The 16,932-nt window shown below is 46.9% G+C and overlaps 3 protein-coding genes and 1 long non-coding RNA gene across 5 annotated transcripts; 2 read left to right on the top strand and 2 right to left on the bottom strand.

Moving 5' to 3' along the window:
* Window positions 1-97: 97 nt before the first annotated feature.
* On the top strand, window positions 98-3,732 carry LOC128270560 (uncharacterized). Its single transcript, XM_053007970.1, has 6 exons — window positions 98-162; window positions 234-408; window positions 476-755; window positions 831-2,556; window positions 2,626-3,309; window positions 3,395-3,732. Exons 1-6 carry the CDS (start codon window positions 102-104, stop codon window positions 3,730-3,732), a joined length of 3,264 nt encoding a protein of 1,087 aa, XP_052863930.1. The 5' UTR covers window positions 98-101.
* A 1,467-nt stretch (window positions 3,733-5,199) lies between these two features.
* Window positions 5,200-7,225, bottom strand: LOC128272198 (neuralized-like protein 2). Of its 2 annotated transcripts, XM_053009958.1 has the most exons (3): window positions 7,134-7,225; window positions 6,536-7,055; window positions 5,200-6,463 (listed from the first exon to the last, which is right to left on the bottom strand). In XM_053009958.1, exons 2-3 carry the CDS (start codon window positions 6,909-6,911, stop codon window positions 5,916-5,918), a joined length of 924 nt encoding a protein of 307 aa, XP_052865918.1. In that variant the 5' UTR covers window positions 6,912-7,055; window positions 7,134-7,225; the 3' UTR covers window positions 5,200-5,915. The 2 variants fall into 2 exon arrangements, with proteins under 2 accessions (XP_052865918.1, XP_052865916.1); XM_053009956.1 differs by having other exon boundaries at window positions 6,536-7,202.
* A 1,283-nt stretch (window positions 7,226-8,508) lies between these two features.
* LOC128274326 (uncharacterized) lies at window positions 8,509-9,002 on the top strand. The gene is made up of 3 exons (XR_008269297.1): window positions 8,509-8,637; window positions 8,711-8,863; window positions 8,942-9,002. It is a non-coding gene; the product is annotated as an uncharacterized LOC128274326 (long non-coding RNA).
* Window positions 9,003-10,199: 1,197 nt separating this feature from the next.
* Window positions 10,200-15,801, bottom strand: LOC128270558 (uncharacterized). The gene is made up of 11 exons (XM_053007969.1): window positions 15,525-15,801; window positions 13,299-15,443; window positions 13,072-13,231; window positions 12,934-12,990; window positions 12,524-12,851; window positions 12,312-12,460; window positions 11,897-12,234; window positions 11,423-11,720; window positions 11,011-11,338; window positions 10,793-10,941; window positions 10,200-10,714 (listed from the first exon to the last, which is right to left on the bottom strand). Exons 1-11 carry the CDS (start codon window positions 15,799-15,801, stop codon window positions 10,369-10,371), a joined length of 4,575 nt encoding a protein of 1,524 aa, XP_052863929.1. The 3' UTR covers window positions 10,200-10,368.
* Between the last annotated feature and the right edge of the window lie 1,131 nt (window positions 15,802-16,932).

The raw sequence follows: 16,932 nt of genomic DNA, 5'->3' as shown, positions 1-16,932 counted from the left end.
TAAGCTCGATCCAAGCCAAACACACGGCCGTGTCACTGTGCGTTCGATTCCCGGGTAGTAGTAGTAGGACTGAACATTGGCGGCAGCTTCAAAGAGAGACCATGTGGCCAATGAAGCTGGATATGACTCGCGACGAATGCCGCGGTGTTCTTCGGCGGCTTGGTAAGCTGCGGTGGCGGTTTGCATCTAGCTTCCTAACTAAAGTGGCGTCTTTCTAACTTCTCTCGTCGCAGAACTCGAATCGTATGGCACCATCGTAAGTGCATTCCGGGCCCAAGGAACGCTGTGCAAGGAGAAATCACGGATACTGGAAGACTTACGGCGTGTGCTGCACATATCTAGCGATCGACATCGAGCAGAAGCACGGCGCGTCGCAAACGATGAGCGCCTGACAACGGTAGCCGAAATGTAAGTAGCGCCATTCCGCACTGTCCATGAAAAGCAGTAAACTTTAATCAACGCACAACGCGGGCAGTGTTTGGGGACCGAACAGTTCGCAGGATTGGCGTCGGGAAGGTCATCGGTCGTTCCCCGTGCTACCCAGGACGGTGCCGCACACGGCCCTTACCTATATTGCTAACACGGTGTACGAGCAACTTACGCGTGCAAACTCCAAACTACCGCATCCCGCTAAAACGTCCTGTGATCGATTTGGCAAAGCTGAAGCGGTGTACAAATTCGAGTTGATCAAAATGGAACCAGCGCTTGCTAAGAAAGGTTTCGAACGTGATGCAGCAATCGTAACTTCAGACCCGGTAGGTATAATCTGCAGCATTGTTTGGCAAAAACAAACCCGCCCTTACACTTGCTACGTGCTTCGGATTTTGTAGTTGCAGGACATAATGTCCAAAAGCTATATCGAGAATGATATGACGCAGGTGGAAGCAGCGAGGAAAGGGAAACCACAGGCACAGGATGAATTACACGAGCGTACGATTCAAGAGACACAGCTAGACGAGAATGGTGTTTTTGTGACCGAAAAGACATTTTCTCCTGTCAACGACCATCCATCCCTGAGTGACATACTGTTGGAGGGACCTACCAAGGGAGGAGGCGCCAATAACAAACTGGAGCAGTGCAAAGCATACGGTGGCAAATCGACCGGCAAAACTGGGGAGCGTACGAGGAAAAATTCCCAAGGAGCTAAACGGCCGGCGAAGGTGAAATCCCCTTATCCGTCAGGAAAGCCGCCCAAGTTCGGGTCTTCCAAGGCGAGCAGTTTACACAGCCCACATTTGATTCACTCTTACGCCGTTCCGTACGATGTGGCAACGTCTACCGCCAACGGTGCGGAAAACGTGCCACAACTGCAGCACCACCTAACATCTAACATGCCATATCCACAGCAAAATGCAAATCACCCAGCGATACCCGGTGGACAGTTGATGAAATCGCAGCAAAATCCGTCAACATGCAACTTCACACCACCTACCGGGACACAGTCCGTTCCAGGAACGTCAACAGTGTTCTCATCTCCGCTACAGGCATCCGCGAATGTGTGCACGCATCAGAAGTGTATATTGCCGTCTTCGAAAAAGGACATTCAGTACAATCTTTCGAAGCTTAATCCGACCTACGGCGGCGGCGTTAGTGGCCCTGCGAGGGGTGATAATGTGCATTTTTCTGCGCGATCCGCAAATCATGTGCATGGCAAACCCTGCCACCTGCCGCATCCGTTGTTGAATTATCAAAAGAAATCGCCTGGCAAAAACATTCTTATACCCACATCGACCTCGGCGGCCACGTTGACTACGATGGGTCTGCCGAAACCGCTGCACCCACCGTCACCGGAGCATTTGAACCATTGGGAAGCTGGCGGTGCTGGTGGCGGTAAGACTGGCGATACTAACGAGCAACCGAACCACGCGAAAGTACGCCATTCACAAGAAATACCGGATCCGAAAGTAATATTTTCCACTGTCCCCGCTATTCCGCCACCCGACCACCATGTGGAAGAAAACCTTCGACGCGTGGTAGACGCAAAGATCAGAGAGGGCGCTGCTGTTGCCGTGGCGACGAAAACGGAGTCAAAACCTAGTCACCTCAACGGTGCGCCAAACAACACCGCCGGTACCGGTGCTGGTAACACACCGGTGAAGGTTGGAGCTCAGATACTGAAATCATCCGCAATTAAGGCCACTCCGGTTCTCACCGGGTTCACGCCAGTCAGCGGTGGCAACAAGCTCTCGGTGCACAAAACACAGCTAATGCCACTCGGCAGCGGAAGTGCAGCGGCTCCTTCGGTAGCAACGGGCGCTGCTGCAATAATAAAGAACAATGTATTTATTCTACCAAAACCCAGCCCCACCGGAACGCTTAACGCCGCGGGTATGAAAATGTCCCTTCCCAGAAGTGCCGTGGACTTGACGCATCCGGTAGCACTGCACGTGACACGCAGCCCACCGAAGGTGATCGTGCAGCCAGTACCAGAGCTGAATAATGTTGTCGCATTCGATGCTGGCCTAGAGCAATCCACTAAACCGCACGTTGGAAAGGTGGTTGCCGCCGATGCCGATGAAAAATCGAGGGTTGATATGACCACGCTGTCAACAGAAAGTGCGGCACGGCAAGCAGGAGGTGCCCCACGACTCACGGCAGCAGAACTCGCTCCGGTGCAACGGAAAGCAACCGATGGAGGACCACCTATGAGAAAGATTACAATTGCCAGTAGCCAGCTGGTACCTTTCAAAGGCACATTGCACGGGACAACGCTGCCATTAATGGTCTCTCCCGCCGTACCCGGTGCAAAGAAGCTAAAGCTTTCAACTGAGAGAATCTCTCAGCTGTCTGTGCCGGCCGATACCGAGGCAGCACGTGACTGGGAGCAGGAATTGGACCGCACGAAAAGTGCTTCTTCAGCAGTGCTTCAAAAAACCAACTTGTTGTTCCGTAAGATCGATGCAGAAATCATATGTACCACCAGCAGAACCGGGGGGGTTCAGTATGCCAATAGCGACCGCGATCGCCCGTGTGCCTTTAGTGCCGGCGGTGAAACGGCTACCGCACTGCAAAGTGAGTATGAGGCAAACTGCACGGAGCGGGGCGATGATTCATCGGCCACTGATTCGGCCGCCGCGGAAGAAGACCTGGACGATGAGACGAGCAGAATGGGGGACGAAAACGACGGGATTGAGGATAACGATTACGAGGAGGAGCATACAGTCAACATGGCCGAGGACATGGCCGACGATTTATATATCGAAGAGGATCACAACCTAGACGCGCTCATCGAGGAAGATCCGGAGGAAGATTGTTTCGTGGACGATGGCATCGAAGACGAACGGATCGAGATCGAGAACCCAAGCTACAGTAAGTGTGGTCTCGCGGGTGCCCCGCGGTGCAGGCAAGAGTCGTTCCATGTTTCTTTCACCGCATGACACTGCATTTTTCACAGATTCGTCGCGGCGGCAGTTGGTGGCGGAACTGGAAGGCACAGAGGAACCGGGATTTTTCCGGGAAGAGCATTCGGAAACGAACGGTATATTGGTGGTACCGGCGGCCATAAACTTCGAGCAGTGCAGCGACGTGATCGAGACGATTGAAAACGGTGATCTGCACGAACCGTCGTCGATCGAGTCGAAGGATGAAATCGTGTGTGAACTATTGGAAATTGATGCAGACGGCAATCACCACACGCGCCAATTCTCCTACGAGCAAGCGCTGGCCGAAGGGCTAACTGTTCTGCCGCGGATCGCCAAAACGCCTCACAAGGTTAACCCGTCCGTGAGTTAATGGGCCGTTCGTGCAAAACAACCGAATACCGCAGAACACGAACACGAGCAACGCCGCGGTTTCGCCGGCCAAATGCAACGCAGTTTGTGTTTGCTATTTATTTTCGGTCGCCCCGCACTCGGCCCCGATCAGCGTTTCTGTACATAGCTAGAAGGAAACAATCAAATTGTTCATTTTCTTTCTTCTGTCTAAAAAACCGAAAACAGCTCAACAATGATTAGCCACTGATTGGGACAGGGAGTTAGTTTTTAAGTAATATAGCAATGCAAAAGGGGTTCGCAAATGCTTGAATATACGGCATGTACTCATCGTCATGCGCCATGATGCACAATTCATTAAACTTATGCTACTTATGCTATGCGGTTAGGGAAGCGGTGCCGATTCGGACGGGTACGGTTGCAGTACGATTGACGCACCAATAGTGTGAAAATACTATATTTTACTTTAAAAGGAGGAAATTACGCCCTTTTTTTACAGTGTTTTCTTTTGCCAACCTCAAGCGGCAGCTGTATAGATTCGATATAACGTGTTCACATCCTTTTCTCTACACCACGTTTACTATCTATCCGTTTCAGACTACGCACTTATAAGCGAACACGTATTTAGCGATAAAGCTAAATTAGATTAGGTAATGAAAAATGAGCGGCGAATTTAGCTGCTTTTGTCCTCTACATCAAAGTTGGAGTTGGAGCCCAACTGGTGCAACAAACATAGCAAGCATCGCTGCCAGGATACATCCCGGTACTTCCACAACGGTGTGAGAAGATTAAGTACTGACGAATAACAGCTGTCGAACATCGAAATGAAAGGAGACCATAGCAAATAAGATTGTACAACACTATTTTTAACTTGTCTCTTCTCCAATACATAAGCATCGTAAAACGCGAAGCCGCTCAAATAATGTTTGCCCAGAGCGGGAGTTGAGGGTTGAGTTGTTAATGCTGCTGTTTTACGGAACCTTTTTCAATCGAGGCAGGCGAACTGAAGGCGTTCGAGTTGGAGAATCGGCCGAAAAGTCGGTCGTCATCAATCAGAAAGTAAACTATAAGGTTTAGTTGCGTTCACCTGCCCTCGGTGCGAGATTATCCCAACCTGTACATTATCTTAGATACGTTTTACAATCGGTTAAAGTAAGTGGCATACACTTTATTTCGTAAGATCACATGCAAATGTTACAGCGGAACTGAGGACACCCTTCTTTCTGCGTGAAGAAAATAAAATCTGAACCAAACAAACGAAGCGAAATCGTGTCGTGTCTTTCTGTTGTTTTAGCTGCATAGCTGCAGGCCAAGCAGACCAAGGGTAATGTTGCGCCAAACCAACCAAGTGGCAGATCGTAGGTGATCGTGCGATAGTTTGCGATCCTTCAACCTATCCACTCTCTCAAGCAACATCGACCTATTTACAGTGATGCCTCTACCAGAGCGTGTTGCACCGGCATCTTCCTGTTCGTGAGTCGTTTTGGAAAAACCATTCGGCGAGAAGTGAGCCACTTTCGGTACAATAATAAGTGCAACACAAGATGGCTTTGGTTGATGGAAACATGTTTGAGGACTGGATTTATTACAGGTATATTTATATACTTATTACTGACTATATAAAAGGTATCGGTAAACAAATTCTCAAAATGATTACACTGGGTGTGTGTTTGGTTGCCTTTACGAATGCGTCCCTGCGTCTTACTATTTATCTACACAGCAATCGAGAGATGAACCATCCTATACCGGCTTCCTTTTTTATTCTATTCACAAGTTGATGTTGGGACCGTTCCTTCCATGGGTTGCCCCGTCGACAGATCTTTTTGCAAAAACGATGCATTCACCAATGGCATCTGTCTGATTTCGCTAACCTTAGCTAAAGTCATTAGCAACCCGCAAACCCGTTCAACGATGGAATCTACAAAAGCATGTTGTCAAGGGAACGTTGGCTAGCTACTAATTAGCGGGCATTTGTGAATGTACACTCGCGTTAGTAGATTGGTATTCATACCTTACAATCTACTTAATATCAACACTCGACTTAACTGGGCTATCACCCATCTGTTATCCACAATATCATAGGTTTGGAACCCACTTAGCAAACAAAAACAAGTTGTTCAATGAGGAAGAAACAAATGGAGCGATTTGCATTCCTTTACTCGCTGCAAAAGACAACCAGCACAAAATTGGTGCGTTCCACTCGATTTACAAGCCGTACTGTAGCAAATAATTTTTCAAACTTTCTGGCAGCGGCAGGTCCGGAATGGAGGACTTTTTTACACGTGCCAGTATCGCGTCGCGACACGCTCCCTGCAACGTCGTTATGCCATACAGCTGAATGATTTTCACCTGCTTGGTCGTGCCGTACACATCGACAACGACATGCAGGGCACCCTTCGTATACGGGATGTCGTGCGTGCAAGGTCCGTGGTCCTCGCCGTTTATGATAAAGTGCATTTGCGCCTTGTCTGCCTCGTGCTCGCTCGGGACAAACACCACACCGATCCGGGAGTTGGTGTCCGTTGGCAGAATGTCGGCGCTTGCTCCATCTTGCGTGATGGGCTTTAATAGACTGCGCGGAAAGACGCCCCGCGAAGTTTTTACGTTAATGCCATCGCCTAGTATATTACTCTTCAACACCGAATTACCGACGGAGCGTGTGATCGGAAAAACCCAACTCGAGCCAAGATTCGCCAGATCCGGCAGGGCGTACTGAAGGGTGGAAGTGGGTTTGATGTCAAGTTGCGTGAGACCTGAAAAATGACATATGCAGCATTTATCAAGGCTAATCATTTGCACCAATAAAAAACAAAAGGCAATCTTACCCAATCGCATGTGACCACTCCACCCCCGTTCATTCTTCTCTATCTCGAGCAGAAAGATTTCTCCTGGCTGCAGTGGTTTCTCGCTGAAAGTGAGTGCATTTCCGAAGCTGGCCTTTCGATACGCCACCGTATTCTCGTTGAACAGGATGATGTTTTGACCATGGTACGGATGAAATTGGGCCAACATTTTCCGCGGATACACTACCGTCATGCTGTAATGTTCCACAGTTCTCGAACAATCGAGGTGAAGTCGAGCGTATTTTTTCACTGTTTCCGCTCCCAATATTGCGCAGCACAGCGCTTTCTTGTGCGAACAATGGCGATGGCTGCTGATCACTCGAACGTATCGCTCGCGGCCAGTTTTCACGGCTAACATAGAATCCTTGATGTATCAATATGCTGGCATTGATTGCATTGTTGCCGGCCAATTCTATTTTCACAGCTGCTGCATACCATAATTATTATCGCAGTATGCACTTTTTATCTCTGGAGTGCTATTTACGCTCGGTACTGACCAATCCTGTTCCGATTGAATCTTACTGTAGATGACACATTGTTTCCTTCATACTGACTACTCTAGTTGATGCAAAACATTTACCATCTGAGCGAGTTGGTGTGGAATCAACAAAAACATTTCACTCCGCAACACGCAATGCAAACATGTCGGCTCAGTCATCGCGCTACGCTGATGTCGAAAATGGAAGCTGTCAAAATAAGGAAAACAAAATTGGCCAAAGGGAGTGATCTCAAGCTTTCGCGTACGTGCTATGCGTAAATGCCCAGTGCGATGGGAGACAGTATTAATAACTAGTATATTACAATGTTTTCAGTTCCATACAAGAAAAAATAACAATAACATACTGCAAGAAGATGTGCATGTTCAAAAGTAAACAAAATGTATGGCCACAGTCCACTGTCCACGAATGTAAACTGTGGTATTTCGAAATTTTCTTTTCGAAAACTCTGCTAAGGTCGTATGGAATAAACAATAAAACAATAAGGCCGTGCAACAAACAAAGATGAATTTAAAAACCAAACCCGACTATCACCTAACCGTTTTAGTTTATCACCACACTGTATTGCGTATAAAATTTAATTTGATTAATGTGTTTAAAATGAACATTGAAGCACTAGAGAAAACCATTCCTACCCCCCGATCGAAGGAACCGTTAAACAATGGACAGTTTGTTTTGAATATGTAAAAAGAGAACATAAGGAAATACTTTCTAACCTTGGCACCTTTATTGGGTTGATCGATGTTTCATCGGACTTCACAGCTTGCATTTTGTAACTTGCCGCAGAAACATACATCAGTGCTAGCAAGTTAGAGCATACAAGATTGATTCCTTTCGGGGTAACCTCCGCTCCGCAATAATTGACACTGTTGAGAACGCGACGATTTCCAACCTAGCGTTACAAGCAATACAGATAAGCTACGAATTCTAAGAACGTTAGGCACAACACATGCGACTCGATCGAACGATGGGTCTTAAGAATCATAAAGAAACAAAGCAGAATCCACAGAGACCACAACATGGGTGCAGATTGCATCATAAAATTATCTAGGGACCGCGCTGGTCCAGCATTCATCTTAAAATACATTGCAGGCAAGAGCAATGAAAACATTACGATAGATAAGCGTAGGAAATGCATGGCCACAGCAAGGGACCGGAAATATACCCAAAATTGGGTCGACCAGCATCGACCAGTACCGATAAGCGACGCATCGAAAGAAAGAGACAAGGATAGTTTAATCATAACAAAAAGCAAAATCTATATAACACGAAGAAATTGTTGAATAAAGTTAGATATCATTAGGCTACGGAACGCTCTGGTCTCAAGTCTTTTACTCTTGGACCGTTTGATCCCGCTTGTGAGATCCCTCCGGATATTGACTGCTTACAATCGTTTGCACCACTCCGTCGGAACTCTAACTGCGGTGCCAGACGGCACGAAACAAACGATATATCAGCCTCCAACCGCGACAATTTTGACAGTAAAGCGATCAGTAGGTGTCAAAAGCTTTGTGGGTCTGCAGACCCTGCAACAGGGCGCATTACAGACGAAAACAGAGGTTTGTTTACAAACAAACGAAAACAGAGGTTTGTTAACAAGCAAAGATTTTTATTTGTGATGTTATTTTGAATTTTAACTATAAGTTTATCTCCATTTCAGCAATAAAATGGGTAGCAAACCGGAGCAAAAAAGATACGTAAAACTGGTAAGTATGTTTCGGATAAATGCGTAGTGAGCTTGGTTATCCGGAACGCTCCGGATCCGGTGGACGGAACAATTAGTTATGAACATCGAAGTTAATGTTTTGGTTAGGTGATTATTAGTGACGGTCATTATTGATGGTTAATTTTGTTGGAAGTTTACAAGAAGGTGTACATTTGCTTTTTACAGTGCTTCTTCGACTTCAGCATGAATAATGACGCGTATGTTATCCATGGAACCATCTCTCGCTCCCACCTGCGGTTTTTACCGACAAACCATTCACCGACGGACTCGGCGTCGCCCATCCCTTCGCGACGAGTAACAAGCTGCACGCCAGACGCCGTCCGGGATTTCTCCGAGGCATAGCTGGAAACACAAGCTTACAGATTTCTGTACAAAACAATCTTAGCAGAGAATAAACCAGCATAATTCCAAGCATGGCACCAAGCATTTATTTCTTCGTGATCACTCCCAGTATAATATGAACCCGGATGTTCGGGAAATAACGTGAATTAGTGTGGCTTTTTCGTAAACTCTACATCTATCGCCTTCATAATCCTGTTCGCCGTAACGGTCATCTCTTTCATCAGCTCTGTTTGGCTAGCAATGATCCTGGATGTGCGGTCCTGGTGCCGGACGATTGGCCTGTTGTCACTTTGTTCAATCCCATCTTGCCGGTACAGCAACAATATCTAAAAAAGCGAAAAGATTATTCAGAAATCAACTTACCTCTCCGATTTCTATTTTCTCGGGCCAAAAACACGAATGTAAACAAGTTTGACATTTCTCTTACTAGTTGTTTCTGTTGCTGTAATATTAGACCTGCCACACGGCACGAAACAGATTTGACACCAAGTTACATGTTGCGCGTAACTGTTTCGTGCCGTCTGGCACCGCAGTAATAGTCGGAAACCAATCTTCTCTCGAGGCCTCCACTGTCAGGTAGTAGTACCCATCTACCCTGTCCGTCCCAGGCCAAAAGAGTCGATTAACAAACGGTTTTGAGGCGTTGGCAAAAAGATCAGAACTGGTAAGTGAACGCGAGATCACTTCGGACCGCGCTCCTTCGCGCGTTAGGTCCGCTCCGTAACAGACACCGATTCCTATCGTAACCATTTATTCGATTTACACGCTGAGAACGTTATCTACAATGAAAATTGTGTTGTGCAATCATGTTTTTCAAGTCCTATCAAACTTTTTCGCAATTTACCAGCACTTTTGTTTCATACATATGTACATCAATCGAATATTTTATTCTGAAATCAAGGAATGAAGCCGTTACTTCATTTGTTCTTTGTCGAATTCTCTTTACATGATAGAACTGAATTCATTTTGTATTCACCTCACTTTTCACCTAAGGGAAAAAATGTAACACAAATAAATATTATCCTTAACAGCACGTTCGTGTTACCGCTTATCAAGTCGAGGTGAACATACAAGTGTCATTTAAGATCGTACGAATTTGTTCTACAAGCTCTCTTGCAAAGTTGTGAAAAGAATCTCACATTTAGTTGAAATTATGTAATTATGATTAATAAACTTCTGAACGCAAACGCAAACATAAGCAAAATACTAACATTTTTACACCTCCCATTGGTGGTATCCACTTTGTTCGATCATTTGCACTCCAACATGTACTCGTCAATCGATTTAATGGACAAACATTGATCACTGTATAGCAAAAGATCGCGCCCATCGTGCCAGTTGTACACATTCAGTAACCGTTCTTTCGGCCGATAAACTTCACCCGTTTTGCTACGTAAGCGCGAGCAGACGTGAAAGGAGTTCTCTTCCGCGTGCAGAATATCCTTCTCCAGCTTTTTATGGTTCGTCCAGCAGACAGTCGGATCGCTGAGGTTGATGAGCAACAGTTCCCCGCTCTGAAAAGTCACGCAGTACCGTTGACTGGTTTGGCGGTCATCAACGGCAGCGGAACTTTGAACTTGACTTTCTCCCGTCACTCTGAAGGGAAGCGAAACGAAATCCTGGGCTCAAAAAGCAATTCTCTAATGGCACAAAGCGCCAGCGCTTTTCACTTACCGCGTTGAAGTAAGAGCAATGTCGAAGCTGTGCCCAACATACCAGGTGGCTGTGTGTAAATTAATGGCGATCATTTTGATGCGTTTCCGATTGTTTTCGCCGGATGTCGGCAACTTCTGCAGTTGCATCAGAAACAGTGTACTTATCATCTGTGGTCGAAAAAGAACGTAGTAAAGCAAATTGTTTCTGTGCCGACAACGAAAGAAATGACGGCCTACCTCTTCTTCGTGCAAAAAACTGCCGATGACAAGTCCGAGAGTAATCTTTAAATCGATCGTACGCAACAAAGACCCGCTTTCGTAGCACCATATGTGTACCGTCGATTCACCAAGCCCCAGTAGCTTTTTATCGTTCACACACCTCAAACTGGTCAGTTTCTGTCTGACGATCGGAAATTCACGGATGCTCGCTAGTGTCTCCAGGTCGGGCGTCAAGCTGTATTTGCACAGCCCCGTCCGCGCTTCAAGCTCGGAGATGTGCTCGTACCAGCAGACGATGAAATAGCGCGAGTTTGGTAGCGGCACGAAAAGTACATCTTCGAGGGCACTGGAAAGGTAATAGATTTTTGTTTGTTTGAACCAACAAATTACTTTTCGTACTGTAAATACTAAAATGCGCGCAATAGCGCACCTTTTTATAGTGTCCAGCTGATAGGATTTCAATCGTATGATTTGCTCGTAAACACCACTTTCGTCCAAATCACTACCGTCGATAGCCGTTTGTCCTTGATCCGCATCTGCCGCTGCATCGTTCCGTTGGTCCGGATACTTTAGGTGCACATCGAGAAAATACGCATTAACGTAGACCGAGGCCAGCGGGCAGGCTCGCGATTCATCGTGTTTTAAATTTCGTGCCCTCGGTTCCAGGTAGTGTGGATTGCCATCGTTGTAACCGATACGGTTGGCGTTCTGTGTGTCCAGCTCGGCGTCTAAAAGTTGTACGAATTTGTTCTACAAGCTCTCTTGCAAAGTTGTGAAAAAAATCTCACATTTAATTGAAATTATGTAATTATGATTAATAAACTTCTGAACGCAAACGCAAACATAAGCAAAATACTAACATTTTTACACCTCCCATCGGTATCCACTTTCTTCGATCATTTGCACTCCAACATGTACTCGTCAATCGATTTAATGGACAAACATTGATCACTGTATAGCAAAAGATCGCGTCCATCGTGCCAGTTGTACACATTCAGTAACCGTTCTTTCGGCCGATAAACTTCACCCGTTTTGCTACGTAAGCGCGAACAGACGTGAAAGGAGTTCTCTTCCGCGTGCAGAATATCCTTCTCCAGCTTTTTATGGTTCGTCCAGCAGACAGTCGGATCGCTCAGGTTGATGAGCAACAGTTCCCCGCTCTGAAAAGTCACGCAGTACCGTTGACTGGTTTGGCGATCGTCAACGGCAGCGGAACTTTGAACTTGACTTTCTCCCGTCACTCTAAGGGAAGCGAAACGAAATCCTGGGCTCAAAAAGCAATTCTCTAATGGCACAAAGCGCCAGCGCTTTTCACTTACCGCGTTGAAGTAAGAGCAATGTCGAAGCTGTGCCCAACATACCAGGTGGCTGTGTGTAAATTAATGGCGATCATTTTGATGCGTTTCCGATTGTTTTCGCTGGATGTCGGCAACTTCTGCAGTTGCATCAGAAACAGTGTACTTATCATCTGTGGTCGAAAAAGAACGTAGTAAAAAAAATGGTTTCTGTGCCGAAAGAAATGGCGGCCTACCTCTTCTTCGTGCAAAAAACTGCCGATGACAAGTCCGAGAGTGATCTTCAGATCGATCGTACGCAACAAAGACCCGCTTTCGTAGCACCATATGTGTACCGTCGATTCACCAAGCCCCAGTAGCTTTTTATCGTTCACACACCTCAAACTGGTCAGTTTCTGTCTTACGATCGGAAATTCACGGATGCTCGCTAGTGTCTCCAGGTCGGGCGTCAAGCTGTATTTGCACAGCCCCGTCCGCGCTTCAAGCTCGGAGATGTGCTCGTACCAGCAGACGATGAAGTAGCGCGAGTTTGGCAGCGGCACGAAAAGTACGTCTTCGAGGGCACTGGAAAGGTAATAGATTTTTGTTTGTTTGAACCAACAAATTACTTTTCGTATTGTAAATACTCAAATGCGCGCAATAGCACCTTTTTATAGTGTCCAGCTGATAGGATTTCAATCGTATGATTTGCTCGTAAACACCACTTTCGTCCAAATCACTACCGTCGATAGCAGTTTGTCCTTGATCCGCATCTGCCGCTGCATCGTTCCGTTGGTCCGGATACTTTAGGTGCACATCGAGAAAATACGCATTAACGTAGACCGAGGCCAGCGGGCAGGCTCGCGATTCATCGTGTTTTAAATTTCGTGCCCTCGGTTCCAGGTAGTGTGGATTGCCATCGTTGTAACCGATACGGTTGGCGTTCTGTGTGTCGAGCTCGGCGTCTAAAAGTAATCGGTTACTGCAGAAGCACAAAAAGATAACGGAACAAAAGAACTAGAAGTCACTCACCACACACCCATCGCTGCTGTTGGGCGATGCGTTGCCACTCTTGTTTCACTCCCAGCAGCACACTTAGTCGGGAGTATTTCCAGAAACTCACCAGTCCCGTCTGTACCACGATGAGCTGTTCGTCGAGCAGGAACGCATTCAGAACCTCGCCCTCGGATCGGTTCAATGGGTTTCTCGTTGGTTTACCATCGTTCATACACCGCGGAGGCTCTGGTGCCACCGGTACGCATGGTAGTAGTGTCTCCGTCGTCTGGCACTCTTTTGATCGTTTACTCTCATGAATGTCGGCACTGGTCGAACTGCTAACGGCACTATCGACAGAACATCGCAGCGATTTGACGGTTGGCTGGTGCGAACGTTTCGACTTTCGAATCACCGGCGACGAAGATGGTGGCAATGTTGGTGGCAGTGAGTGCTGCAGACGCTTCCCTTCATCCTGTGGATGGAATGGAGTGTGCGATGCGGGCGAATCGGTGGTGATTTCCTCTTTTGATTGCACCGTGTTTTCAACCTTCATGTCAACGGGGGAAGGTGGAACTTCCGCTTCCACTTTGCCCGGATGAGGCTTGGGTGCTTTCGCTCGTGAGTTTTGGCGCAAACCTACAAACGTACTGCGATAACGTATAATCTTACCGCTTCGCAGTGAGCTACGTAATACAAGCCGCCTTACGCCAAGAATACCGCTGCTGGCAATAATGGACGAATGCGGTTTGCTTTTGGTAGATGATTTTTTCTTCGGCTTTGGGCGCGTTTTCCTGTGAATAACGCGCTGAACCGAGTGCTTGACTTTGTTCTTTACCGTCCCAGCCGAAGCTTTAGCAAAGTTGGCTTCAGTTTGAGGGACACTAATGCCTGCTCCAGTTGCCATCGGCTCCGTTAGGGGGTAGGGTGGATTTGTCCTGCTTCCATCGGCAGTGTGTTGTTGTTGGGACGCCCGATGGAACGGACTGATGCGCAAGTAGTTAAGGAAGTTATCACGCTCCCTATCCCTACTCAGCAACTGAGCATAGGCTTTGTCCTTGCTACGATTTTCCGGAACAATCGACTGTCCAACTTGGAACGATTGCCAACGACGGCAATCACAAGAGCTCGATCGGTCACATATCTTTAACTTATCCCTCGATGATGCGAGATAGCACCCATCGCAAGGACGAAACCGGATCGGTAATTTGTGGTAATTTTTTCTCTCTACGATCATGGTTGGCTGGGCAGTTGGTCGTTTATCAATTTCCGGGTTAATTTGATCTTTACGAAAATCCAAGTCGCTGCCGTCGTCCAGCGAACGCGATGTGTCGCGGAAACTTTTTGAACCAGAGCGTCGTTTTTTGGTTGCCAACAAACTTTCTCTCGAACCCGATTCCGCCTCCTGATCATTCGAATCTTCATCGCTGGAGATGTGCACCATTTCGAAGAATGAACGCTTGGGACCCAAACTACTAGCTTCGATTTGTGACTTGGTTGGAATCGAGTGAAGGAGGTCTTCCTCCGTAACGCGCCACTGTTCGACCCGATCCTTGTGCGTCATCGGTGACATGGTTTCGTTGATTTCTGCCAGTTTTAGATCGAACTCGTTCATCGACTGCCTTCGCTGACATTCACCCTGTCGATGGCCTAAGCTGTGTTTCGTGGAGGAATATTTTGCGCATCCGGAACTCGACACGTCGCCATACGAATTTTCCATCGAACTACCATCATCCGGTGCCTCCGGTGAACGGCACTGCTCTTGCGCATCGGGAACACCGCCTTCGATAGAAGGATCTTTTGGTGATCGTTCAACGAGCGAAACAGTGTCTCTGGCCGAACACCCAACGACTGGTTGTTCCGTTCCGTCCAACAGCTCCAGGTTTATCTCCTCTCCATCAGAAACATCCATGTGCTCAGCTAAGACCGATTGTTTTCTCATTTCGGCCAATGGAACACTCAGTGTATCTGTCGCAATAACTGCCGGTGACAAGCGACTCGATGCATCGTTCTTGTCATGTGTTTTCACGGTCGGAGAAGTAGGCTCATTATCAGCCGACAATTCTTGTTCCAAATCGATGGTTGTGACAACTGAGCTCGATGTAGACGGTTTATGAAACGATCGGCGAACAAAACTCGGCCGTTGCTCGGTACGTTTGCTGCCAGTTATGTCAATAACGGGTGCTGCGAGGAAAAACACAAACCACAGCAAATTAAGAGACTGCATACCATGAGGAAGAGAAGAAGTTAGCCTAATAAACTTACGGGCACATCTGGGTGATGTAGAACGAATTACTCCACGACTACTGCTCTCTGAGTTTCTGTTGCTTAGCAATGGTAGGCAATGGTTTCTAGTGTCACGTACTGAATCCGAAGAAGTGAGATCGAAAACTTCGTACATGTTCTTGGAGCCTGTGGAACTGTTATTGGAAGATTTTTTGCTGTATGTCCGGTTCAAAATGATTCCACTGGTGGAAGGCGATTGTGTTGAATGTGCATGCTCTTGTTGCTGTGATCGAACTACAACAGGACGCTCCGCCATTGCGTGAATCGAACGTCGGGCATACGTAAATTGATGGCCAAGGGGAGAACTGTTGGATCCTTTACCTTCACAGGTGTGCGACTTTCGCACACATATGGGTTTCATTTCAAAGCGTTTATTAGAGGCATGCATTTGAGGCTCATCGCTACGGCGGGTGGCATCGTGCCTGGAGGATGCCCCTTCCTCGTCATCGTCGCTAAGAAGATCTATGACATCTATCGCTTTTCGGAGGTTTCCCGGCACTTGTTGGCTGGTGCCAATGTTGGCTTTTTGTGTACTACTCAAATCTTTACTACTCAGCATCGAGAAGCGTTTACAAGGATAGCACTTTCATAGGAACGATCCCGATCCCGTAGCAGATTCAATCTACAGCTTCGCTGCAATGGAAAGAAAAACGTGAAAATCAGACTATTCACCTTCAGCAGAGAAGCGCATCGTTACCGCGTCACTCACTCACCACACTCGGGCACTGTTTCGGTGCGCGTTTGGAAAGCCTTTGTATGAAAACAGTTCGCGAACGATAAAAATCGGAAACTCAAGTGTAGATAAACCGCTAACACACACACGGTACGCAACGTGCAACTTTTTTACCCTTTTTAAGCAATGAAAAGCAGATGGAACAACAGGACACCGATGGATTCACGTAATTCGATTCGGGTTTTAGAAGTTTTCGTAGCCTGCTGCTGCCTGCTGCCCAAACTACCAGACTGTTATTTTGTACCAAGACGAAGAACCACTTCTAACTTTTCCACCCAAATAAACAAATTCACCAGGTTGTTCAATAGCGACGGAGACTTTTTAATAACAGACGGGAAAGCAAGCGTAACTTCTTTCCGCCATGCCAAGAACGTATTTGCTATTCACCGCGAAGGTGTGAAGAAGAGAGCCTTACTTTGAACGTCAAAGACAGGGTTGCGTCTTGTACTGCTGAGGTGTGGCATATTTTATGCGTTCATTAACGCATATTTTTCCAAACTAGTTCCGTTTTTAGAACATGCTTTTGGCACAAACAATGAAATAATAAAATACCAACAGCCGGAAAATTTTATTCACCTTAATTCTATCTGCCGATCGAAAAAGACCCCCGAATGCAGTGGTGAATATGTGTACATTTTTGGTTCAGCAGCCAAT

The sequence above is a fragment of the Anopheles cruzii genome, chromosome 3 (genome assembly GCF_943734635.1).
Source record: "Anopheles cruzii chromosome 3, idAnoCruzAS_RS32_06, whole genome shotgun sequence".
NCBI classification, from domain to species: Eukaryota; Metazoa; Arthropoda; class Insecta; order Diptera; family Culicidae; genus Anopheles; species Anopheles cruzii.
The sequence above is the reverse complement of the archived record's forward strand: the minus strand, read 5'-3'. Positions and strand labels throughout refer to the sequence as shown.